Raw genomic sequence first — 26,844 nt, 5'->3', positions numbered from 1 at the left:
TCTTCCTCGTCTGGGAAGAATCCCCAGTGAGATTCTGGTTCCTTATAGGGTGCCTCGCAGGAATCATAAGACTTGAATGATAAAAATAAGTGGTCCTGTGGGAAACCATGATTTCTTTGTTAGTTGGGAACAGACCACTGTGAAGAGCGAAGTGCTACAGGCTGTGATGTGCTGGCAGTGCTAGCTTCTCTGTAATTAATTACATGGCTTTCTCCAAGATGGTAGCACCATTGCAATGCAAATACTTGAAGCTGAAGCTTTAACACAAACACACACATTTAACTTGCTTGAGCTAAATTTATGTTGGCATTATGAGGACTAAATAGGTCAATTAAATTAATGTGTGCTCTGTGCTGTGAGAAGTCTGTGAAAGAGTAATTTCTGTTCATTCACTGTTTGTTTCTTAGTACTAAGATGCTGTATAGAATTAAAAGAAATTTGACCTTGAATTGTGAGAATTCATGTGCCTTTGGATCCTTTCAAGGACACGCTCCATGGGGGAATTCCATTAGCGTCGTCCACCTTGTTTTGGGCCAAAAGTGACATGAAAGTGGAATGATCTTTATATTAAAAAAAAAAAGTTGGCTTGGAGCAAGAATGTACCAGTTTCCTCAGTATGTGGTGTTACAGACTTGCTAAGCTGACCTACTAACTGGCTGTCAGGTGGTCCTGTAGTATTGTCAGGCAGTCCTCTCACTACTCTTTCATGAAGTACTGCTTCCCTGATAACGCTTTGTAGTTCAATCAAATCCCTCAGCCACCTGCGTCAAAAGACTGGGGGATTTCATGTGGCATTCAGCAAGTGAGAGTAAATGCATAACTTCCAGAGGAGTATTATGAAATTATAAGGGAGTATTCAGTTTATCTTAAATATTGTGGAATTTTGCTTGTAAGTGACTTTAACCTGTGTCTCTGTATGAAATTGGAGAGTCTTTTTAAACACTAAAAAAGTTACAATCAGGTCAACTTTTAGACAAGTTTCTTGTAAGGCTACATGGAACAGTATGATTGAAATGAAATTGTTCACCTAAATGATGTTATACTTGTTTCTTTAAAAATGTGGTTTTTACAAAATTGTGTTTTAGTTGTGGTGAGAAGCATGTAATTCAACAACAGCCTAATCTTTGATGTTAAACTGTAAGTTCTGTGAAACACTGACCTTTGCATCCTAAACGTGATCTCATCCTGACTTCAGCTTGCAGTTGTCTTCCTTCTTGTGCAATTGCTGATTTGTCAGTGATTCATATCACATCGCTACATATTGCCTTTGTTATATTAGATAAAGAAGTATTCAGCTTACAGCTAGATGAATGCTTGATCAAACTAAGTGTTCAGTAAAAGTAACTCTTCATAAGCCACCGTCATGTAAATTCATGCCTTTGCCAAAAAAAAAAAAGTGAATGAAGATTTATGCAATAATTGTGTAATAAAATGTTTTATGCACAAAAGATTGCTTTAAATACATCTCTGCCATTCTGAGAGTATGTAACTTGCAAAAGAACATGTCCCAAGTCACTTGTGGCAGTGGGTTGGTGACACTACCCTTGTTCTGCCTTTGAGATGCTGAACTAAGAATGGATAGAGGTAAACAGGAACAGTTGGTCTTCCATTCTGATTTTACTGTCTGCTATTTAAAGAGACTTCTCATAGTTTGAGAACTAACATAATTAGTGTTGGTGTTGACAGTTGTTCAAACCAGAACAGGGACTCTGTCACAGATAACGCAGGCTTCAGATTGAGATGAGACAGCAGATATATCTAAACAGAACAGAAATGTTAGAAAACCATAGCATTTTGCTAGCTACAGGGAAATTATTTTTGTTTTGTATTATTCTATATTTCACAGTACATACATGTAGCTGCTTTACGGTTTTAATGAGAAACATCTGGTTCAAAACATACCAGCAAGCGTAGAAAATATTTCAGAGGAAACTTTTAATGAATTGAAAGAATCCAGTGTCTCTTCCAGGGAATGATTTATCAAGGTGCAAGAAACACAGCCTTCTGGTTCTGTGTGATGTACTACAAGAGCAAATATAGCTAACGTTGGGCTGTTGTGTGGTATCTGAGGTATGGCACTTTTAACTGGATCATCTGATTCAGATTTGGGGATAGCATGTGTCCTGATAACATAATATTGCAGGATCAACTCAAATGTGCAGTGTGCTTGTGCTCTAATACACAAATGGAACTGGGAGGAAGGCTTGCCAGCTGCCCATTGAACAGCATTGGAGCTTAATGCCTGAATCCAAATGTTGTCAATAGATCCTGTTAAAATATTTACAGGCTTTAGAAAGGCTGAACAGCTGCCATAAAAGAGAAAAGAGCTTCCTTAATTACGGAGTTATTCGTGATGAAAGAAATTTATATAAGGAAAAGAAAACCAAACAAACATCAAAGCATGCACAGGTCTCAACAATAAAGATAGGAATCCTTTTTTTTTTTTTTTTAGAAGTCATTTGTTCAGCTTATTTTTCTGATTTATCCTCTAGTAAAAGAGGGGCCGCAATAGAGGAAGTTAGGAGATACAGCAGGAACACCAATAAGTGAAAACCAAACTTGATTATTCTTATATTAAATGCTCTTTTCAGTTTGACATCTCACTATGAGACAAGGCTCCTCTATGCATCTACAAATCCCAACATTAGGAGTTAGATTTCTGTGCTGATAAAATATTGGCTTGTATTGATAATTTCTCTGATATTTAAAGCATTTATGATAATCTGGTTGCCTGGTTTATGACTGAGGATTGCGTATACCTGTAATAAGGAATGAGAGGCATTAAATAACTGTTTGACCATTGAGTAACACTGTTAATTGTGTCTGTGTAAAGTTAGGAATTCAATTTAACTGCAAGAATAACTAATAATGCTATTATCTAAAAGTATAGTATATTTTAAAGCAGTTGAGGGAATTAAAGAGATTTAAATAAGGCTGTAAAGGCTCCTAAAAACTTTACCTAAAGGATGTTTGAGGGAGGCATAAACAAAACCTCAAAATAAATTCGTGGTTAAATATTACTTCTATGTAACACAAAGAGAGCATGAAATCAAAGCAGATGGTAAACCTTTAATTATACAACAGATAGTAATTTAACATAGAAAATACACCTTTATTTAAATAACTAGTCCTAGTAATTCTGGAATTTGCAAGGGGCATAGGGATGAAGACAAATCTTCCTGAAGTCTGGATGAAAGCAGTGAATATATTTGCTTTTAATTGTTAATGTAGGGAGAGGTAAGTACTTGTTTTATTGTCAAATAATCCGTTCTGCATAAGAACATGTAAGAGCATCCCATTAATACATTTAAAAACTAATAGCTAAGGCAGGGGTTGAAAAGGCAGCACTTACATTGGAGGTAAGAATTCAGCAGTAATGCCAGAAACATCCATGAAAAGCAAAGTAAAAAGGGAGCAATTTGTTTGACTCCTTTAAAAAGATTACAAGATTATTGTTAAATTAGTAGTAATCATTTTAGGAAAACATCATACCTTCATATAGTTTTCTATCAGCTTTCACTTGGAATGTGCAAGGAAAATAGAGGAACTGAAAAAAGTTTTAAAAGTTATTGGAACTAGCAGCATTAAAGACAGAGTAAATCCTTGGCTCCTTTGGAAGAGTGATTGTAGCTGTAAACTGACAATCCATGTGGGACATCAGCCCAGAGTTTCCAGTGACATAATCTACACGAGTTTTGTAGAAAATGGTTGTGGCAGGTGCAGGCTGTGTAAGTCACATCACCAACTCTGGTGATAAGTGCTTGGCTAATGTGTTCAATTACACAAAACTTGGCTTTCATTTACCTGTGTTTTTGCTGAACTTTTGACTAGGTGGAATGAACAATTTTTTTTGATAAATGACTGAAGCTGTGTGGGAAGTGTAAGTTTAATGGTTTAGCAAGTTCTGAGAAGCAAGGAGGGAAATTGTTTTATTTATGGAGTTCCTTAATATATGTTTTTTCAAAACTGTTTTAATTAAGTCTATAGTGTTCACATGCTTTCAAGGGCAAACTTAGAATTTGGGAGAGAAAATATTGTGATGAGGAGGATGCATCTTTGGTAAAATCTAAAATACAAAAAATAGTTTTGAAAGTGTCAATGAGTACACTGGCTCAGGTATGACTGTATACTGTTTTTTTTCCTCCCTAGGACCATATAGCTTTCGCTGTGCTGGAGAGACAAAGCTCTTGAGGAGAAAGCAGGGTACAGAGAACAAGCATGATATTTGCAGAAATCTGACCTCATTATTTACCTGTGATAATAATTTTAAAACTGTACCAGCAGAAGTGAAATGGATACCAAATAACAGTTGCACAAGTAACACAAATTCTGCTGTGTCTTAGTTTTTGAGTCTTTGATTTTTGCAGGGTGCAGAAAAGCTGATTTGGGGTTTTTGTACCTTCAGTTTGTAATTAGCTGCAGTCCGGTGTTAATCTAAGAGACGATGAGGTTGAGAAGACAAATGCAAACATTTAAATCCATGGCTAAAGAAATAAGAATTTGCTTTAGGCAAAATTATGTGGAAAGTAACCGTGTGATGCTTTGAAAGGAATACAGACTTCTTTTGATAAGTCGTACCCAAGCTCTCAGAGTTTTTCTTTATCTGCTGAAAGACTTGACAATATCTAGCTATTGATTCGGTGAAACAATGGTGCACCGCCCTGCTTCGTTTTGGTCTCTCCGTGTTCTTTCATTGTCTCTTGCATCACAGTGAAGGTTGGAAAGTGATGGAGCAAAAGGTGGCTTTGTGTGTTGTTGCTGCAACTCAGTCCTTTTCTTATTTAAATTGCTGACGGAACTTGAAATTTCAAAGCAATCAAGCATTAAACCCTAAACCTTTCTTAAGCTATGGTCTGAATTTGCATTAAATCGAGGCTTATCTTGACACTGCGGAATTTTGACATCATGTCATTCTGGTTGCCTTCGGATTATTCAGAATACTTCTTATTCCCTGATTTTTAAAATACATCTTCCATCTGTTACTGTTTTTCGTTGTATCAATTTTGAGGAGAAAAGTGAGTTAATAGATGGTAACATGTCACAACATGGTAAATTTCTGGTAAGTGAACTGTGCAGCAGACTCTGGAGCACAGAAATGCCATATGCCAGCCTGTACACAGAACTTACCTGTAGTTCTTTCTAGCAAACACAAAGACATTGAAGAGTTCTGGTTAACCAGGCTCATCCCATGGATGGTGTCGGTCAGGTGCCACTTCCAAACCACAATTCAAACTCAACAAACCTTCTGATCCCCTAATGAATAGCTTCTTTCAAACTGTTGAGAAATGTCCTACAATTTTTGCGTTATGCAGACTAGTTCTGTTACTTTTAATACTGCCTTTAGGTTACTGGTAAATTTAATAGTCTTTCCTGTATAATTTTTGGATGTTACTTATAGTACATCCAAGTCAGCCTTAACACCAAAGGATTGCTGTTAGTTTAAACATAGTGCTTGGGGATGGGGGATTAGTTACTATAGTACCAGTGCTGGTGAGATTTGGTGGCAGTACTGGTAAACTGAAATCCACTTTGCAGATTGACCGACTGCTACACGCAGTAGTCAAAGCAGGCAGGCTATTTTATGCCTGCACGTTGCATTTAAGGACTTCAAACAACTGCCTTGTGGGACGAGGCAGGCAGGCGTGCCCTGAGCTGCCCTGCAGGGAGATTTTGCCTTTGGAGCGTGGAATGCGGCACTGAAAATAGCCTCGGGTGGATCCAGCTTTTGTTTTTAGCAACTAGAACTTCTTCCACGTGGCTATAAAAATTGTGCTGATCTTCACCCATCACCCTGTGTTTTTTTTATTTGAAGCCTCGGTAGAGCATCATCTTTGAACTAGCACATAATAGGAAACTTTTGGAGAAATGGAAGCTAGCTAATTATTAAATGAAAAAAAAACCACATAATTGCATCACTAATGTTGGTTTGAAGCTGTGGATAAGTGTGTCTGTACTCCACAGGCACATGGCTGAAGACTTTTAGTGGGAGCACTTCAGTGCCAGTTTTGTATAGAAAGTTTCCATTTAACTTGGAGTAAGCTGTAAGAGTTCAATACTTCATGGCTTATTAGGAATTTTAAAAATGTTTTCGCTGAAGGAAAAATTGCCTTTTCCTGATGACCTTCTTGCCTAGGCATACTAGTTACTGAGAAAAAAAAAAAAGCTGGATTAGGAGCTTTTTTTTTACTTCATCAGTCTTCACAAAGAGTAGACAAAGCTGTTGTAACTTGTAGATAATTTAGTATATCAAAGATAAGAGCCTGTCCCAAGTTAGTGTAGATTTTACTTAGTTTCTTGTATTTTCATTGCCTTAGAGTGTTGTATCAGTCAGAATGGCTTTAGGCGATTCCTTCTCTTTTTAGGCTTTGCTTTAGTGCTGGTAAGCACTGCAGTTGGTGTTGGTATTAGGAGCTTGTTTCCCAGTTGTGCCAAGGCGAAGTGTGGCCTTGCTAGAGTTTCTGTATAGTGCAACTGTTAAAACAGTAGGCTCTATGGGAAAATTGCTCATTGGCAGCATTTAGCTCCAGTATTGTGTTACGTATTGGAGTACAGTGTGGAGATCTACTGATTTTATTTAGCAACTCTTTTCCTTCTAGCATTGTGCTAAACATATTGAAAAAACAACAACAAAGACTGCTAGGTGTTTTGTTGTTGTTGTTTGTTTTTATTTTTGTACCTGTTGGAAACATGCTAGAGCTCAGACCTGGCAGTGTTTCATTTTAAAGGGCTGTGGTGACTATTATTGTGCTAAGGGAATTGTATAAAAATGGAGGCCTAAAGTGTGTTTAAAAAAAATAGTAGTATTTAAATAAAGGGAGGTATAAGGAAGTGTTTTTGCTTTCAGGTGCTCTGAGCTACCTGATTTAATAGGCTTAAAATAATTCTTTTCATTAGTGCAGATGAATGATTGTTGCTATAGCAGTTTCACAGGCCTTTACTGCAATGCACTGAGCTCAGAAGCCTAAGCTTAGGTCCTATGTGTTTGTGGTTTGCTTCACAGTTATCAGCTAAAGAGCTTTGTAGTTTATTTTTTCTTTTTTTTTTTTTCTCCTATCCTTCTTATAGCTTTGCACATATCCTTATAGTGACGCATCTTTAAGATTGCTTTGTTAAAAGTATGGTTGTGTCACTCTGAAGAGAAACAGCAAACTAAAGTTGGATTTTAGCTTCTGGGAATTTTGAGCTTTGACAAAAAAAAACTGTCTTCCTGAATTTTCAATACATGCATTTTCTATATATGAATTACTATTCGGATAAGAATGTATATATATGTCTGTTGCACAAAAGCCAGCCAGGTTTCAGGTAAAGAAATTAAGTGCTTAGGGTAGTGACTTAGAAAGCTGTAAGATTTCTACAATCAACATTTTCTTATTTTCTAGTGACTGGAAAGTTGTAATTAGTGGAAGATGTTTTACTACCACTTACATCTTTTTTTTTCCTGCTTTTACTGATGTTGTCCAAATAAAAAAGTTCCTTCTGTCTTTCTTGCTGACCTAATGGGGCATATCTGCAGAGTGTGTGTGTGTGTAGGGAGGAGGTTGGGAAAGAGTACCGAACTCAGCTTGGTTTATCACGGTATGTCCTTGTGGCGTGTTATCAAAGCATAGGTTGATTTGTAAGCTGTGTTTTAAAAGCATGCTACATCTTCAGCTAACACCGCTAAAAATAATTCGGAGCTGAAGTCTGACATACAGCCTCCAGCTACCTGTCTGCAGAATGACAACAAAATGGTAATTATGAAAGCAGTGACAAAGAGAATATATTCCGTGGGTTTCACTGTTTTAACTGGTAACAAGGCTTTTGAGTATTTAAGATGCTTTGTTATGGTCTGCTGAAGTTATACATCTTCCTTAGGAGGACAGCAGAGAAAATGGGAGAGCTAACAAGTTAGAGCGAATTGTTCAGAGCTGGGGTTGCAGGTCAGTGATTTGTTGCTCTCAGTAGCAATTCCATACTCCTGGGCTGCAACCTCCTGCTGTGTGGTAACACAGCTGTTTGTCAGATTGCAGCATGTACTGTCTCAGAAAGTTGATTTGGCATTAAAGAACACAGACAAACATGTTCATGTTTGAATTAGGTCAATTTATATTCTGATGTTAGTTTGGTTTACCACTTCTGTCATGAGAAAAGAGCTTAGTAGAAAAGGGGAGTGGGAAGAGAACAAATCCACTGACGACTTCAAGAAGAAAACCCTCAGAAGGAGAATAAAAGCAGGGACAGGGAGAAGAAAGATTATGAAGAAGGGAGAAATTAGAAATGAAATAGAAGAAGGGGAAAAATTTAGGGAAAAATGAACAAGAAAATATTGGAGGCAATGAAAGCAAATAATCCTAGAGAAGATACATATCTAGTTGAGAGTTTCATTTGGTGCATGTTGTCACAGTGTCTGAATATATATAATTAATAGTGATAGTGAAGTAAATTGTGTCAGGGTTTCTGATGCTTGTAGAGTTAAAGAGGGTCTTGGAGGTAGGAGGAAGGGTCTAGAATTCAAAGGGAATTGCTATGCTTTACAATTCCTGTAGATGCTGTGAAAAGAACACTGAAAAAAGGTTTGCAGCGCTTCAGATTCTAGGTTTGCATTTTTATTTTGTGCTATTTTCCTCTTGGTAGGCTCTTTTGCATGTAGGTGTCTTGAACTGAGAGGACTCTGTGTACAGTCAGTCTGTCTTGGTGACTTGTTCTTTTACATCAACATTGCCCCCTGAATGCTGTGTGTGTTTCTGTTATTTACAGATTGCTCCTTGGTCTTAACATGGCAGGGAAATAATCTCTTGTTTGGGAACATCTGTGGTAATATAAAGGCAACAAGGAAAAGGGAGGAGATACAGAAAAGAGAGAAGGGAAGGATGAGCAAAACTTCAGAACTTTCTGAAAATTTTATAAATTGTGGATTAGATTTAGTAAAATCTAAAATACATTATGCAAATATTTTAAAACAATTTTAAAAACAATTTATAACAAAGTATGGGAGAGCATGGATGTGTGTTAATGGACATGAGCAGAGTCCTTTGCTTAGTCCTTGTTAAGGAAGCTGTTGGCTTTGGTCTGGCAGCTTGCTATTGAAAGTTAAGCAGCTTGACTTTTAAAGTGAGACTATTTCAAATGACATTTTGAAAGAATTTTCCTGTTTTTTTGTTTGTTTGTTTGTTGTTTTAGTATCCTCCTTCCTCCCTATCTGTAAGTCAGTTGCTTTGAGGTTTCAGATAGGGAACAGTGAGGTGACAGAAGAACATACTGGCGGCTGGGTTGTTCACATTCATTAGATATTAAGAAGGTAGCAACCATTGCCTCAGATTCCTTGGGCTGCATTGGTAATGGCATTTCATCTTCAATCAAAAGACAATAACGTAGTGAAGCTGATTTTTACCCTGCTTTTACTAAAATTGAATTTTTTTCCTTGATAATCCCAGGTGTGGTACTCCCTCACTGCTTTATCTGTAGTAATTCAGTTGTAAAGTGGATGGAGTAGAATTTTCTGTAAGAAGGAAGAATCAAGTTAAAATCTCCTTGGCAGCTTTCCTGAACTCCTTAAGAGCTGACACCTTTCCTACGCAAGTTTATAATACAAGTTGTCTCCTTCAGAGTGTATTATTAATGTCCCTTGATTTTTTTTTCTTTGTTTGAATATCCTGTTATAATGGTCTGATGAAAATTATAAGCACAATTGTTTGGAAATATAAAGCTTGTACATGCTTTTGGTTTTAGGGCTACCACACTGAGTTGCAAGTTTTCTGACTTGTTTGGGTTTGCCAGGGTGTGACCCTGCATGTGATACCATTATGACAGTGTGGCATAAGAGAAGCCTTGTTATTACAGCAAGTAAATCAGTAGAAGCTAGAATAAATAGGTTTTTTTGTTTGTTTGTTTTCTCTGGTCGTATCTTAGCCTGAAGTTGTCAACATGTTATCAGCCAAATGCTTCTGGCAAACGGTTTACCTGTTGCTTTTGCAAGTCTTGAGTGTTTGGCACCTTACAGATTCCTAGTATCTGTCCTCCCTGCTGGCACAGCATCTAGTCCTGAGGGATTGCTGGTCATGAACAGAATCCATGCGCTCTACCAAGAACAGTTAGGAAGCATGCATTTAAAATCTATCTATTTTATAGATATCTAGTGTACAAGTCACAGGCTCTGCATAGCTTCTTGGAACACTTTATCTGATCTGCTACTAGCTGCCGTGTTGATCAATGAATGAAGAAAAATGCAAATTATTTTTGTGATTAGAATTGTCACGAGTTATTGCTTAATTTCATAAGACTTAAACAATGTTATTTACTAGTTATCTACTAACTTCCATGCTATCAAGAATAGAATATACTAGTAAATTTTTAAAGTTGGTATGTATTAGAAAACTAATAACCTCTGAAGAGTAAGTAATGGTTGTTTGGGGAGTGGGGTTGGGAAGCTAAAATACTTTGGTTGGCATTGACACCAGTAGCATGAACTAATCAATAGATAGATACCCAGAGCAAGAATGTCACATCGCGTACCACCGCTGAGAATTCTGAAGGACGCAATTTCTTTAAACAACTTTTTAAAACTTTAATTGTAAAAAATCAGCCTATTCACTCCTTTCTCCCAGTTGGAATGTTTTAAATAACGCTTTCCATTCAAGTTAATACTACAGAGTTGCTGACTAATGATATCAGGTACTGTATTAGTTAATGTTCTCCCACCCTTTCTTTCTTTTACAGAAAGATCCAGATTACCTGAAACTTTGGTTGGATAGTTTTGTTTCTAGCTATGAACAGTTTCTGGATGTGGACTTTGAGAAACTGCCAACTAGGTATGTAGAATTACAGACCTGTTTACCTTTGATATCTGAACCAGACCTGGCTGAGAGCCCAGTCTCTTTCAATATCAATACCACTTTTAAACAAAAGAATGCTTTTAATTGTTGAGTGGCACTCCTGTTCTTTTGAAGGTCAAGTCGGGTTGGGAATGATGAAACTAGGCAAATACTGGTATTTGTATTATATCAGGAGATGGCATCTCAGTGTTCACTGGTTCCTGCTCACAGAAATATAATTGTTCTTCCTTATAAATTTGTGGAATATGTATTCATTATTAAATGTTGCAGATGAAATAGTATAGTGAGTATTAGTACTTGCTATCTGTACCAGTAGTGACTGAATAGAAGTAAGGTCTAGGTAGAGAGGTTTGTAATGTTATTTCTGGCATTGCTTCAAGAGTGAGGATGAGGTGAAATGCTCAATGAAATTTTTGGTTTTTAGCTGAAAATTTTTTAAAAATTAGAATGCACAAATGATGGACTTTCAAGTGATCTTTGCATCTGTGAAGACTTTAGTTCGGTGGCAAGAATATTAGTGACTTCACCTATGATGTTGACTGCAAGTATGAAAATATAATCATGAGATGGGTATTGAAGTCTAATTTCAGATATTCATCTTTACTATTTCGAATTTGCTTTCTATGCTCTAAGGATTGTGTTTTCAAGACAGACTAACTTTGCAAATGAGGAATAGAAACCTTGGACTGGATTTTTTTGAGATGCTTGCATGAACTAAGGATTTTAAGAAAAAACAAATGTTAGAGGATTCAGAAATCATGAGAACCAGTGTCAGTATTATGGCTGCTATTGCTACTGGTGAGTGAATACAAAGAATGCCCCTCTCTGCATGACGGCTGCAGTCCAAGCCCTGTTGAAATCAATGGAAATTCTCTAATGGACTTTGGATCAGATCCTCTTTGAAGTGTAAGTGATAGCCTCTCCTGTTACAAGGAAATGAAGAATGCTGCAACTGGATCTCAGTGGATAAAAACTGGGCATCTCATCTATTTGTATGAAATTTTTCTTCTTCATGCTTACATTAATTCAACCGCTAAGCAAGAGCTACATATTAGTTCTGTACTCTTTCAGAAGATATGTTTTCTTTGCAGTGAGATATCAAAAATACATCTTATGTTTAGTTCAGGAAAAATGTTTTTCCTTTAACACAAGTTATCTTTTAACATGCTATTTAATATTGAAATGTGTTCAATGGAAGAGAAGGGTATTTTGGTACTCTTTTTTTTTTGTGCTCATGTTTTGTTGTTGTTGTTTTTTACAGCAACATAGTAAAAGATTAAAAAGAAATGTGAAGCTTACCTGTGCAGAAGAATAGCAGCATCTTTATTGTGCTAAATAATGGTTTTGTGAGCATAAAATCCCATATTTTTCTGAGGTTTATGACAGGATTAGTGGTTTAGCCTGAAAGAATAATTTTATGTAGATTTAAAGTCATTTGTACAACAGATGTAGAGAAAATGTATCAAAACAATGTAGGGATGAAGGCAGGTTATACTCGTGCTTTGACGGCTGGATTTAAAAATTACACTGTTTGAGAGCAGATATTAAAATTAACAAAGAATTGTTGTTTCTGCACAGGTTGGCATTTGAGACATAATAAGGCTTAAGAAAAGTAGCATCTTTCTGGCATTTATTGATGAATACTGTAAGCATTAAGCATTAAGGAAGTGATATTACTGAGCCTGCAAAAGAGAACACAAATCAGTGTGGAACCGCCTGTTTTCCAGTGGCTGTGCTCTTAAGGCTAAAAGACCCTGTGGACTCAGGCATCCAGTACTCCTTTTTATTGCCTCCCTCTGTCGAATGTAGTTGAGAGCAGTCAAGAACAGCAGTAATTACTAGAACAGGGACTGACATGACCCTGCTTTTTTATTATGTAAGTTTTGGTGTGCTTTCCAGCTAAGTGCCTGAAAGACCTTGTGTATTGAAGGGCAAAAGCCAGGAAATGATGAGCAACTGTGTTAGGACAAGGAAGCTTGTACAAACTGCTGGACAAAATTAACTTTTTGGAAGACTGCCATGGAGTTTTTTGTCAATGTAAAACATGTTTTGTTTTGTTTTTCATTCAAGAAAACAACACTTAAGTAATGTAATGAAAATGTTAGTCTGTTTTTCTGAAAGAAGTACTCTTAAGTGGCAGTGTCACTTGCTGATTTAACTGATAAGACTGTTTCTTCTATAAATTAAAGTATATTATTTCCTGAAACCTATTTTGAAAATTGGAAAGATGCACATAATAGAGAACTTGGAAATCTCTAAACTTGGCGGATAAGTGTATCCATTGGTATGATTTGGCTGTAATAATAAGTAGAGTTTATACAGTCATACAGCTTATAAGTTATACGAATTCAGTTATACCTACGTCTTTGTGCATCTTCCCTATATTTTTAAGTGAAGTGATTTATTAATGGTGTCTACAGTTTTTTTTTTACTGAGAAAATGGGGATATTGCACAAAAAAATAACTGCTGACAGCTTTGAACATTGAGCACAAAGGATTAATACACATCTCTTCCTAAAAAAAGAAAAACACAACAAACCAGCCATCTCATCAGTATTTACACTGGATAGGATAAAATGTTTACCAGCTGATGGGAGGTTTTTTCCCCATCACTGAAGGGAATAAATTGTCATTTGGTTTAATGCTTTCAGAAACAACAAAGATCTCCAGAGTGTTGTCATGCTCTTTTTCTGGCTTTGGTTTGCATGCTGTCGCACAAAGGAGCTTAAAGGAAACTCATGCAAAGTACCACAGACACCATACTTGGTTAGCATATGGACTCCAAAGCCACATTAAAAAAATGCAGGAATCATGAGAGTAAAGCTGATTACATGGTTACTAGAAACTGGCTGCTGAAAAGTGACGCTTGGTTTTTTGCAGCCTTTGTTCCAAAGCGCTTGCTCGCCGCTTTGGTGGAGGAGAGGTTGAGTCCCAGTGTGTGGATTTAGGCCGTAATTGGATGAATACACTGTAATGACAAATTTAACTTCCTCTCAAACACCTGGGATGAGAATTTATGCTGCTGCATAACCATTTTATTGTGGTGCAAGGAGATTGTAAATAAGAGAACCCAAATGCATCAAGAACTCAGATTTTTGAGGTAGGGTACCAGTAATCACATTAGACCATCAGTTAAGGTATGATTTTTTTTTTCTTTTTGAATAGCTAGTTTATAAAACAAGTCTTGTCAGGAAAAAAAAAATGCACAGATGTTGGATATATACATCTAACTTTTAAATTTCTATGGTAATACAGTGGTGACTTGCTCTGGGCTGGAAAGAAGTTCAATTATTTAAGCTCTGCAAATATATTCAGTCTGAGAAATCCCAGAAGATGAGCATTTCTTGAGCTGCTCAAAGCAGTTAAATCTTAGGGGTTGGTCAATGGCACAGACGTGTGCCTACTGCAGAGGGAACAATCTTTAGTACGTGAGGCATGGAGGGTGTGCCATTTGCTTTCCTACAAAGCATTTTATGATTTTACCAAAACAGAGACTTGTTGGCCATTTTAGCGAAATTACTTCTGATGTAGAACTTCAATTGTCAAAATTACGTTCTTAATACAGAGGTGGTGAATTAGCAGATGATTATGAGCAATGCCTGTGGTCCCAGAGGGTATGGATCTAACGGCATCTTGAGGGGTGAAGCTGCTATCACAGAAGTTAACATTTTTTTGTCTTTTTTAGCAGCTGTGGGGTGAAAAAAGCAGTTGCTCTCGGTTTTGTCAGCTAGAGCCTAGGTCCTATGAAAATTTCTGTCAAAACTTTTCAGATCCCTTGAGCAAGATCTGAAAAGCAAATGGCATAACTGCAGAAGCAAGAGAATGAACAGTATTAGGTCTTCTGTATCCGTGTAGGGGAACGCTTGTTTTCTGGGACCTAGGAACTTGCTGTCGCTTGTGCCTGTGGAGTTGTTTTACTAAATGGTCTCTCTTTTATGTAAGCTTCCTTTTCAACTTCCTTTTCAATGTAGTTGATACATTGTTCCTCCTTTCCCTCAGTTTATTGGTATCACTGTGTTGTGTCACTCACTGCATTTCCCCATGCCTTTTGAAGCTTGTTCATACACAAATACGTACATGCGTGTCATAACTAGTTCCCAAGTTAGCCATATTTCTTGTGTGATTTCTTTTTGTAATTTTTCCCTGGGCTTGGCTGTATTGAAGGCTTCTGTAAGCTGTAAGGCTCTAGCTTGTCTTCCTCTTCCTGTGTAAAGTTCATAGTGGATGTGTCAGGGTAAATGGCTGATGCCACAGGCAAATTCTGCCATGTGAAGCAGTGAACGTACAGCTTGCTGACAGACAGCTGCCCTTTAACATGAGCCAAAAGGAGCTTCAATGAACAGTCTTCATCCCAGAGAATGCTTTAACACACCTATAAATTACTACACTGTTGCTGAAATGGATTACTGTATGGCTATTCTAGAAGCACTGGCTTAGCTACTGGTTTTATTTTTGAGTTATTTTCCTTCATTTGGTTCTCACTGGTGTATTTCTACAAATGTTTCAGTTTAACAAAACAATGAGCAAGAGTACCTAATGTCCTTCAGGACCCTGTCTGGCCTTGATAGAGTTGTTGAATTTAAGACCAACACAAGAGTCTTTTTTGGCCCCTAAAAATAGTTAGTTATCAGACGAGGAAAAAAAAAAAGTGTGTGTGGCAGGGGAGCTATTTGCTGAGTTAAGGACACAAAATAGTACGGATGGGTCAGGTTTTCATGCAACATCTGTGTGCCAGGAGTCAGATGAGTTGCCGGGAGCTCTCCGTCTTGCACATTCAGACCCTGATTTTCAAATCTTCCTTCATTTAATATTGAACTGTGAACTGTTTCTTTTTTTCCTGCATTAAATCTAAAAATCTATTTTTTTTTCTGTATTAAACCTCATTTTCTCCTAGTTTGGGTAGTTTGTGTAAGAAAGACATGAAGTTTCTTGTGCATTATTGCCAGCTGGGCTTCTCTAACTATTGAGAAATTGGCATCTAACTTATTTTAGTCTTAATTATAAGGTTGAAAATGTTCCCTTGTGTTTAGTTTCATGTTTTATTTCACTGTGGCCTTTTTTAGGAATTTTGGCAGGCCACCTGTTTACCTACTGAAGATCATACAATTTCTCTGCGGTGATTAAAGCAGATCAACTCATGCAAGAGAATTTAGGAATCCACCTACGGTATTCTTAACACTTTTTCTTTTATTTGTCTTTTTTTTTAAATGCAGTTCTTTGAGGAAGAGGATGTTCAAGCTGGCTTATTGCCACCAGGCATTCCCTTGTACTTCATAGGAAGTGTTTGTGAACCATCAGTTGCCACAATTCAGTAACCTTTCTTATACAGGTTTATTGGAATGCTATGTGAGCTCACTGAAATAGATGCTAATGTGTCAATCCCATGATTAAGAGTTGTGTGCGTTTGTTTTTTATTTTTAGGGTGGATGACATCCCTCCAGGAATATCACTGCTTCCTGACAATATTCTTCAGGTCCTTAGACTCCAGCTGCTGCAGTGTGTCCAGAAAATGTCAGATGGACTAGAAGAGCAGCAGCAGGCCCTGTCACTTTTGCTTGTGAAATTCTTTATCATCCTTTGCAGGTATTTGTTCTGGTTGCTACCTCAAGAAGGATATTGTTTTGTTTAAGTAATCTAGATGCAGCCTAGAGATTCTAATGACGTATACAATGTGATTTGACGCTTTCTAGTAGAAACAGAGAAATGCCACTTATCACAATCTTCAAACTAAAGAAAGAGGGAGCAATGCAATCAGCAACGTTTGTCATGAAAAATGGAGTAGAAGGGGCTTAGACACTAAATTCTTTGTAATTATCTAAGATATATTTATGTGAATTCAAAGCATGGTGTACCTGGTATAAGAAATACTTTTAGAAGAAAAGGCACACTTTAGCTAGTGTTGGATATGAAAGAACTCGAAAGAGGATTGTACAGGAAGAACTGCTTCACATTCTTAACATGCTTATAATTCCATAAACAGCTTAGGGATCTGACTTATTCTATTAATGCAATTGGCTTCCTTCTGAAACTTACACTTTATTTTGTAATACTGTTCAAGCAGGTAAATGCCTCTGTTTTTAGGGGTATATTTCTCCACATTTCTTCAGTTTTTTATTACAAGCTGCAATGAAAGAGGAAGGGGATAAAGTATATAATAGGGATCATTCTTTTCTGGGAAGTATTTAAGCTTTTTTGAGTCCTTTGGTCTTCCTTATCCCTAAAACAGTACAAAGAGGTGTAGGGCAGTGTTTAAGTATCCTAGAATATTAAATATAATCTGAGTAGATTGTGGCTGCTGTGTTGATGAATTACCAGCTGTTTTAAGTCTAAATTGCTGAAAAGTTCTCCTTACATCATCACTTTAGTATCTGATCTTTGTGACGTTCTCAAAACTGAGAAATAACGCCTCTTTGTTGCTGTTGATTTTAGTGTTCTAAAATAATCTTAGATGTTTCTTTTCCTTGGGAGAATTTCAAGTGCATGACAGCTTCTAGGTAATATATTTGCTTAAACTTTTAGAAGTGTACACAACTGCAGTATCAGTCTCCTTGTAAAGCTCTAGTAATGTGGAAGAAACTGAATTTATTGTCTCTGTTATCAGATACCATTTCTGAGCTTTCTATTTAAAGTGTCCTGGGAATCTGCTTAACCTCTGAAACCCCAAATTCCAGATAGAGCTGGCCTACGGCAGGGTGACTCAGGCCTTTCTTTTCCTTCCTGTTAGAAGAAAGCTTGTGTACTATGTTACTGTGGCAGAAATAAACATTTGAGTACATGCAGTCTTTTGGGGAGTAATTTTGAAATGCTGATACAATTTTCTATGATCATAGATTGACTACTAAAACAAACATTGTTTGAACTAGCCTCACATAGTACACTGTGTACATTTCTGTGGTTTCTGTGTTGCCTTCATAGAAATTTGGCTAACGTGGAAGAGATTGGAATGTGTTCATACATTAACCATGTTATCACCATGACTACATTATACATTCAACAGGTATGTGTTTACTAATTGTTGTCTGTCATTTTCCCCATCCAATACTTCCTGCTCTGGCTTATGTGATCCCCCTCTAAGTAAGAAAGTGTTTGTGGGGGAGAACATGAGGGTTCAGAGCTTCTGGAGGAGTACGGGAATTAATTTTTAATTATTAGAAATCTGACAACAGTTTTTTTTTTTTTTTTTTTTTTTTACCCCCCTTCCACAGTTAAAAAGCAAAACAAAAGAGAAAGAAATGGCAGATCAGACCCCAATAGAAGAATTCGTGAGACATGCACTGGCTTTTTGTGAAAGTCTCTACGATCCATATCGAAACTGGAGGCAGCGAGTTGCAGGGTAAGTGTGGATCAGGACTGGATCATAAACTGTGTTTTATAACTGCAGATAAAATATATATATTAGGTTTCTAACGGAACTACTGCTGCCTTATGTCAAACTAAAATAAAATGTAGTTGTGCGCCCAGTTATTGTGCTGTTGCATTTTACAGCTGTTTGAGTTGATAGTCATAAGCATTTGTTTTGATGCTGTGTTAGTTTTTTTTCAAAGATGCACACTTGAGAATAGAGTTAATGATTTTTTTATTTTTTTTTTTACCAAATTAAACATCATTGATCAGGCACTCTTCAAACTGAACTTCAGTGCCACCAGAGTTGTCAGTACTGGTATATTCTGTTCCATTCAGTGGTAAAACTGAGCTCTGAGTCATTTTGAAAGGTGGGTAGAGAGCCAGGAAATGGTCTTTCTGAGATTAATTTCTGCCATTCTAGGCTCAGGCCCTCCTCTTAGAAGCTGCTAGTGATTCACTTTCTGCTGTAACTGGCTCTTCAGAGCCTCGCTGTTAAAAATTCCTATGAGATTTTTCATGCAAAATTCTCCCTTATTAGTACCAAATTTATTACAATAACGTTAAACATACGTGGTCTTCCACACTATAATCAAGAAGTTTTTCTGCTGTGTGTTCAAGTCTTGGAGTTGTTGATTGTTCCTTGCTGCTATCATTCAGAGCTGCTCTTCCTTTAGTTCCTTAGTTTTACTTCTATCAGGAACCTTTTGATATGCATAATAAATATTGGACTTATTCATGGAAATAATTGAAGGCATAGAAAGATCACATCTCGTGTTACCTAGCCTTGTAAAATGTAGGGTCCCTTTTCACAGCTTACATTCTGTAGAACTGGGCTGCATTTGTGTGACAAGTCACTTCTGACTCCACACGTACAGAGTGGAGATCACACAGAGTGATGTACCTTGGTTGCTGGGGTTTCTTTGTAGCTGGCAACATGTAGTATGTTATAACACTTCATGGACTGCAGGTTTTAGGAGACTGTCCTTCACAGTAGAGTCATGATCTTAGAGTTTTTTTCCAGCCTGAATGATTCTATGACTAACTAGTCCAACGTTTAATCTAGTACTATTTAGTACTAGATTAGATAAAACAAGTAATACTAAAGCTAGTAATACTGTCTTTTTTTTTCCCACAACAGCTTGAATTGCTGTTCACGAAGTTTTAAGGAGAATGTAAGGATCACAACTTCTGGTATTTTTGTGCAAAATGAGTATTTTTCTCTTTTAGAACAAAGTACAGATTGACACCAGTTCTCATGTATGGCCTGACAAAGTACTGCTAAGCTGTTTTCAGATGTAGCATAGGTAATGCCAGCACATCTCATGTTATATTAGGGAGAATATAAGTACTCAAAAACATTGACTTCGCATTCAATGAAGGTACAGAATATTACAATGAATCAGTATAACCACATTGTAGAAAAGTGTTATATTTTCTGAAACTGGATGTGGTTTAGGTACATTTCAAAGATTGCATGTATTTTCTGACAGTTTAGAGGTTTTTTTTAATGAGGTTATATATCTCACATTTTGTTTTGAATTTGTTTGTAACTGACCAATGTGAAGCTCTTTCCATTGCTTTTTCCTTTCAAAAATTTGCTCATTTCTCAAAACTATTGGAACAAGGAAGCCAGAGGGAAAGGGGTAGGTGAAAGCAGTTGAATTACAGCAAAAGAAATTTTTGAAGATCACAGTATAAATACGTTGCATCTTTGAAAAGAAGTTTATAAGTGTATTGGTAGAATTAATTCCCTTTAATTTGTTCTCCCTACCTCTCATAATGAACTCATAATAATGTTTTGTCCCCGTTTCAAATTGCATGGTTAAGAACTTTGGCAGTTCAGCTGATGACTTAGTTACGATAAGCAAAGACTAAATAGGACTTGATGTTGTTTTTTTCTTTGTTTTTGACCAAACAATATGGTAAAACAGTACATTTTTCAGAAGAGTGGAACAGTAAACTCATGGTTAGTTGTGAATCATTTTTTCAGGGTGAAATACTCTTTACTATTTTTAGGACCTGCAGGCAAAACTTTTGATTTTTGGCAGGATTCTCTATGATGAAGTCATAAAGTAATAAATTACAAACAAAGTGTCATATCTTTTTAAATGTAATTTCAGACGTATCCTAAGTACAGTTGAAAAGAGCAGACAGAAGTATAAACCGGCTTCTCTCACGGTTGAGTTTGTCCCTTTCTTTTATCGTAAGTATTATCAGCGGCATGTTTGAAAATGTTCATCTTTGAAGGAGTGAAGTTAGCAATTCTAAGTTCCATTCCCCAAAGATTGTCTGATAAATGTAAAAGCATCTTGCTTTCTGAGGCTGAATGAATTGAGTTGCTTTTTCTTGCTTTTTGCTCTGGGCAGCACCATCTTGCCATCTGTACTTGTCTTTGAAAGCCTGGCTTTTTTTTTTTTCGGGCTTCTTTCAGTGCCTACTGTGGTTTAATAGGGTTGATTCTGTGAATTCTCAACTTTTCCATTTATTTAAATTGTTGAGCATGTGCTTAGGACCTTACTACCATGGCAGTACTAAAGATTTTTTCTGGTCTGCTCAAGCTCATGATTTTCCACATTCGACTAATGATTTTAATTTGTCTCAAACTCCCCAAAAGATTCAGAGGCTATAAAGTCAAGGAAGTAGTGGGCTTTGTTTCCTTTCAAGACCAGGTTTTAAAAACAGCTGTGCAATTTTCTTTTAAAAGAAGACTTATACTTTCAGTATATATAGAAATACTTCTTACTGGTAACTCGTAATTGTCTTAAAAGTTACATTATTATTTTAATGAATATGGAATTCTTACACTTGCAATTTCTGTTTTTTGTTTGGAATCTCAGTTTTTAGAAACCCAAGTCATTAATATTTTTATCTTAGAAGTTACTAATGTTTTACAATGGGTAATTCCAAATAAAACAATCCTTCCTGGTTTCAGTTGCAGCTACTATGAGTGTTGTGTTAGCGTATCCTCACTGCTTTGTGTATTAGCATGTCCTCAATAGTAAATAGCCCTCAAAAAAAGGGGCTTATTTTCCATTTTGGTGCAGTTGCTGTACCTCTGTAGGTCTGTCAGGCTTCCTGAAACACGTTTTATGCGAGTTGAAGCTTTGGCTCTGTGAATTGCTGATAAATGTAGTGTTGTCATGTTCTTCTGATAATGCTGAAATGGGTGCATTTGTGTCTGTGACTTACGTGAAAAAAGTGGAGATTATATAGTTGAATTTTAAGTTTGCATGGTGACGAGGAGCAGGGGAGCTTATTTTTTATTATTCCTGTTTTTTTGAGAGGTGGGGGGGAACAAAAACTTTGTATAATTTGTGTGACCAAAATAAGGAAGCCTTGTACTTTTTATTTATTCCAATCAGAATGCTTTCAAGAAAGTGAACATCTCAAGGAAAGCCTGAAATGTTGCCTGCTACATCTCTTTGGAGCTATTGTGGCTGGTGGTCAGGTAAGGATGTTCTAAATTTTTTTCAGCTGCTGAAGTCTTCAACCTCCTTTTCATTGTTAAAGGCTTATACATACCCCCATAATCAAGAAGAATTTGCTCACTATGAATTAGTTGTTAATCTTGTGAAATGTGAGGCCATTCTGTGCAATAGTATCTAAATGATAAAAGCTAGGTTCTTTTTTCAAATAGCAGTTGGTATCTATAACTACATGTTCATAAGAACTTACTATAATATTTTTGTATCATAAAAAATATATTACTTTGCAGGTAGAAAGTTTAGTTATAAAGACGTAAATTTTATATCATCACATGGAATACATCTAGCTTATTTCCTTGTGTGTTTCAGTAGGAGGTGCAGGGAGTTGGTGTGAAAACACAGGTCTAAAATGAAGTTTCAAATTAACGTTTATTTAATACTAGGAGGTTATCAAGGCTACTTTATAAGAATTTTGACATCAGTTTAAATAATGTTTCCTTTTTCCTTTAAGTATTCTCTTTTGAAAAAGAAGGCCTAGTTAAGTGGACAAGACGGGTCACATTTCATCTGTAGCCATCAATGTAATCCAAGCAGAATGTTTCATATTTACCTAACAATTACAGTGCATAAATTACACACAATATCACATGTTGTATGATTGAGGTATTTTCAAACCAGCAGTTTCCATTTGAGTTGTTTTTCATCCTTAATTTTTTTTTCCCCATGGGTTTCAGAGGAATGCTCTTCAAGCAGTATCTCCCGCTACCATGGAAGTCTTGATGCGTGTTTTAGCAGACTGCGACAACTGGGATGACGGGAGTCCTGAGGAAGTGAGCAGAAAGGCAGAGCTTACTCTGAAGTGCCTGACAGAAGTTGTCCATATCCTTCTTACCAGCAGTTCTGACCAGCGGCAAGTGGAGACCAGTACAATATTGGAGAACTATTTCAAGCTGCTTAATTCAGACCATTCAGCTTTACCTAATTCAAGGCGATGTAGGCAGTGGGAGAGCAGGTTCATAGCTCTACAGATCCAAATGCTGAGTGAGTAACCAATTGTGCAGTTCCTTTAAACTTCTCTTAATTAATAACTCAGAAACAAGTAATGATTCAATCACAATACTAATATAACTGGATGCTCTACAAATAAATGTTTACTTTGCTATGCAACTGAAAAATTTCAAACGTTTCTTCTTTTTGATGTTACTTTAGACATACTCTATTTCACATTCATATTTAACCAGAGTGTCAAGGTTCATGGACTGCCAGGCTCTGTTGAAATTTTTTTTGCTAGGCAACAGCTGATGGTCTTCATAACTGCAGAGTAAGGAGGGTCTGTTAAAAAATACCCACGTGATGTCCATTTTGTGATAGTTTGCTTTTCAAATGGCATTACTATAAACACTGGCCGAAGATGATGGTCTTAAACAGTTGGTACTAAGTCATTAGAGGATTAATAAGATAAGCATTCAGGATTTGTGTTCTTTTATTTTTTCTCTCTCCACTTTGTTGTTCGGAGTGGCAAATATAAATATAGGTATTTCCTTCCCCAAAACTTCCAAGAAAACTGGAGTAGTATTAAGGCGACAAATGCTAACAATGAAAAGCTGCTGTAGAATACAGAGAAACTGCTTGATGAGGAAGCTAGTATTTCTGTGCTTTAAAAAAAAAAAAAAGACATGATGGGTAGGTACTTACAAATGGTAGTCTTTAAACAGAGCCCCAGAACAATCCAAGATATTATGTAGATGAATTTTTCTCCAGATATGGTAGGTTATGTGATTTTTATAGTGTCAAAATGTGTAGCTTCTAGTGCTCTGTGCTTAAAATGTACATATCTTTTGATCAAAGAATATATGACGTATAGTTTGTTGTAAAACTTTTTCACGTTTATTATGTACCATTTCTGATTGTGTTCCAAACGTAACAGATAAAAAAAAAAAAAGCTTAATGGATTTGGGAAGTATTTTGTTTTTGATGGCAGTTCTGTTTTAATTTTGTAGATACCATCACAGCCATGTTAGACTGCACAGATAGGCCTGTTCTGCAGGCAATTTTCCTTAACAGTAACTGCTTTGAGCATCTCATTCGACTGTTGCAGAACTGCAAGGTAAATTTTCCCTTATCTGTGTTTTTTAACAAAACCAGTTGTGTAATGTTGCAGTTAAATTAATTACATTTATATAATCCTTCTAAATAAGATGTGATCTTTATAGTGTCTACATGCTGGAAGTAAAACTTTGGTTTGGTTAGAGCCATAAATACTGTGAAAGATCTGAAAGATCTAAGTTGGTCTAATCATTTTTTGCTAATGAAGTAGATTTCTTGTTTGTCTTATAATTAAAAATATTCATTTTGAGTTCTTCTGAGCAAAAAGACCTTTATAGGCACTGCTCAAGCTGTTAGAAATGTTCTTAGATTTGTTCTTCTCCTACATAGAGTCTAGTGTTTACAAAAATGTTTATTAATCTCAATCCCAGATGGGATCCCAGAATTTGCAAGCCAATGTCTTCCACTGATTCCTCTGTAGATTTCATTTCCCTCTTCATATTCAGCAATGTATGAAAAAACTGTTTGGATTATGATTTAACTGTACTTACAGTCAGTGGCAGAATGCTAATTTACTTGAAATGTTTTTAACAGTGTTTGTGTTTTTTGTTAGTTTTTCATCTTTTGCTGAAAACAGTTTGTTTTACCTTTCCATTCTCCTACTGTGTTTGGGCATCTGTGCCTATTTTTATACTGACCTTGTACTCTGTAAGAAACTTCTTTCCTAGTTTCTTCTTAAATCATCAAGCAGTGAGACATTCACCTGTTCATGGAGATTCTGGCTTTGTTCCTGCTTTCATGTAAACAAGTGGGATTTATAATTTAGGAAAGCAGGAATGCTTGCTTTTTTTTCTTGATTGTTCCCTTCATTTCTACTCTGCCTGTATGTCTGTCATAAGATAGGCATTTTGGAGTTTTTATCCTGTGATAGTCTTACATGCTACTGTGATGAATTGGGTATCAATGCTGCCAGGTTACTACATAGTATTTTTATAAACTTTTTTTAGTGAAAATATCCCCAAGGATGATAAATGGGAAGGGGAGTGGATGTGGGAAAGATGTTTTATTTTCCAGTGTATCTCTACACTGTTTGAACATCAAATGGCAAAGATGAATTTAGTATTGGAATTAGGATTTCCCCTTGTTACTGGAGGAAGAAGACCCTATTTCTAGATTTTAATTTTTTTCTTCCCTGCGCATGAAGATCTTGCTACTGGATTCATTAGCAAGCTGTGTAAAACACAGTTCTGCAGCTCTGTGTCAGATAGCAGGAGAGTCCAGACACAGATATGAAACTCAGGAATCTATTGGATCTTCAGCAGATTTGAAGAGAGAGAAACTTTCATGGAAAGGAAAGGAGGGTTAAAGAAAATCCATACCACTGTTTCTGCTATAGGTATCTCAACTTGAGGTATTCAAGCCCATACTTCTAGCCATACTTTAAAATCATTTGTTGTTCATCAGTCTTCTAAAATTTAAATCTTTTTTTCCCACATTTGCTGGTTTTAAGCCTTATGGACAAATTGTTTTCCCTTAACTATGCTCTAGGATTAGAGATCAGCATAAGAGCTTTTCAAAATTACTCAGTTAAGTTTTGGTGATCTGAATGTCACCTTTTGCCTGTGATATCCAAGAAGAGGGACTGTATTTTAAGAAGTATCAGAAGGGACTCATTCTATCCTAAGACGTTTAACTAGTTGCTCGTAGGTCCTAAATCTTTAATCTCTTTGATTAAATTCTCTTGGAGATCAGACTTTGGGTAAAGCACAATTACCTCTAGCAGTATGCCTGGTTGAAAACGTGTGATTATTGTTTGAACAGTTTTTACATAGAAGACTTTTGACATGTATTGTCAGAATTAAAGTAACCCATCTGAAAAAATTGCCTTTTTTGCATGTCTGCATTTCCTTTTGTTTAATGTTCTTATTTGCACTTGTTAATGCTATAACCCTCTGAGATGTATTGTAGTAATTCTGAAGTATTAAGTGCTCTTGACTGTCATGGACTTTTGAAACTGACTTGTTATTTCTATGTGCTTTCACGCCTACGTAAGTCAAAGTAGTATCTCGAGTGTCTTCCTTTTGTTTACCCTTTTTTATGGAAGCTGATTTCCTAGGTTGCTCCTCTATGGAGAGAATGCCTAGTAGGTAATGGAAGAAAATGTATGAGGAAAAAATGGGGAATGCTTAGTGTTTACCCACTGAAGGAAAGTGTTTTTTTTTTTGGTGGTTGTTTGTTTTGTTTTTAAAAGGTTTTTAAAAACATTTTGATCGTGGAATATTTAACACATCTCTTTAGAATGTAAAAACAGAAGAAAAGTTATAGTCCTGATTAGATTATGACTGACCTGTACACACACAGTGACTGCAGTGGATTATGAAGATACTTGAGTGAGTTTTAAACTTGCAAATTCAGGTGGAGAGGGGAGGAATCTATCTGCTATACACAGAGCAGTTTATACTGAAAATGCATTATAGGTATATGTTTTATTTACAACTTGTCAGATTCTTAAAATAAAAGCAGAGATTTTTTACCCGTCTTCCTGTCCTGACGCTTATGTGCCTCAGAAATTCTACTGCTGTTGCTGTTTGACAATTTAAATATTTTGTCTAGATATCTTCAGCCTTCATCTAGGATGAGACATAAGTGGGCACCAGTGAGGCACCTGTATCCATTTCTTTGCCAAAGTTCCATTGTTGTCTTTATTTCTTAAAAGTAAATTTTTATCATGTTGCGTACAGTAAATGAAATCAGTAGCTAAGCTGTTGACCACTGTTAACTTCTAGATAGGTCTGTTTCCTTGTCTTAGTGATTACATACTTTCATCTAATTCTGGAAAAAAAAGTGCAATTAGTGTCCAGCAAAAATACAGTGTAATCTTCAGTGTTCTAAGAATTAACAGAAGACTAATGTTAATGGAGGGTTGCATCTCACCAGTGTGAGAACTCACTTGTATGTTAAACACAAATCCAGGGCAGCCTCCGCAGGTTTGGCTGGAGGTAACTGTTTAATGCAATTATTTCCATTATTCTTGTCTCTGTTTCTAACAGCTGTTTTTAAATGCTAACAATAAAGTGGCAGACAAGAGTGAAAAAGACCTTGCCAACAAATTACTGACAGAAATGAATGAGGACCAGGTACCTACCTAATCTGTATTTTGCTTCAGTTGAGGTTGAGACACAAAGACAGGAAAATTGGTTCCTGTGCTTCACCTTAAT

The 26,844-nt window shown here is 36.4% G+C and overlaps 1 protein-coding gene across 8 annotated transcripts in view; it reads left to right on the top strand.

Moving 5' to 3' along the window:
- NBEAL1 (neurobeachin like 1) overlaps window positions 1-26,844 on the top strand; it is an 81,220-nt gene that overhangs the window by 6,835 nt on the left and 47,541 nt on the right. For 5 of the 8 annotated variants that reach the window (XR_005820878.1, XM_040560893.1, XM_040560890.1 and 2 more), the window contains exons 3-11: window positions 10,696-10,787; window positions 16,233-16,394; window positions 17,727-17,808; window positions 18,017-18,144; window positions 20,276-20,358; window positions 21,518-21,603; window positions 22,315-22,621; window positions 23,581-23,687; window positions 26,677-26,763. Coding sequence is in view for 7 of the 8 variants with exons in the window: in XM_040560893.1 (XP_040416827.1) it covers window positions 10,696-10,787; window positions 16,233-16,394; window positions 17,727-17,808; window positions 18,017-18,144; window positions 20,276-20,358; window positions 21,518-21,603; window positions 22,315-22,621; window positions 23,581-23,687; window positions 26,677-26,763 (1,134 nt within the window). In the remaining variant the exon portion in view is untranslated. The remainder of the gene's footprint in view (window positions 1-10,695; window positions 10,788-16,232; window positions 16,395-17,726; window positions 17,809-18,016; window positions 18,145-20,275; window positions 20,359-21,517; window positions 21,604-22,314; window positions 22,622-23,580; window positions 23,688-26,676; window positions 26,764-26,844) is intronic. The other 3 variants (XM_040560895.1, XM_040560896.1, XM_040560894.1) reach the window with 1 other exon arrangement.

This window comes from Cygnus olor, chromosome 6 (genome assembly GCF_009769625.2).
Source record: "Cygnus olor isolate bCygOlo1 chromosome 6, bCygOlo1.pri.v2, whole genome shotgun sequence".
Taxonomy (NCBI): Eukaryota; Metazoa; Chordata; class Aves; order Anseriformes; family Anatidae; genus Cygnus; species Cygnus olor.
This window is presented reverse-complemented; position numbering and strand designations above follow the sequence as displayed.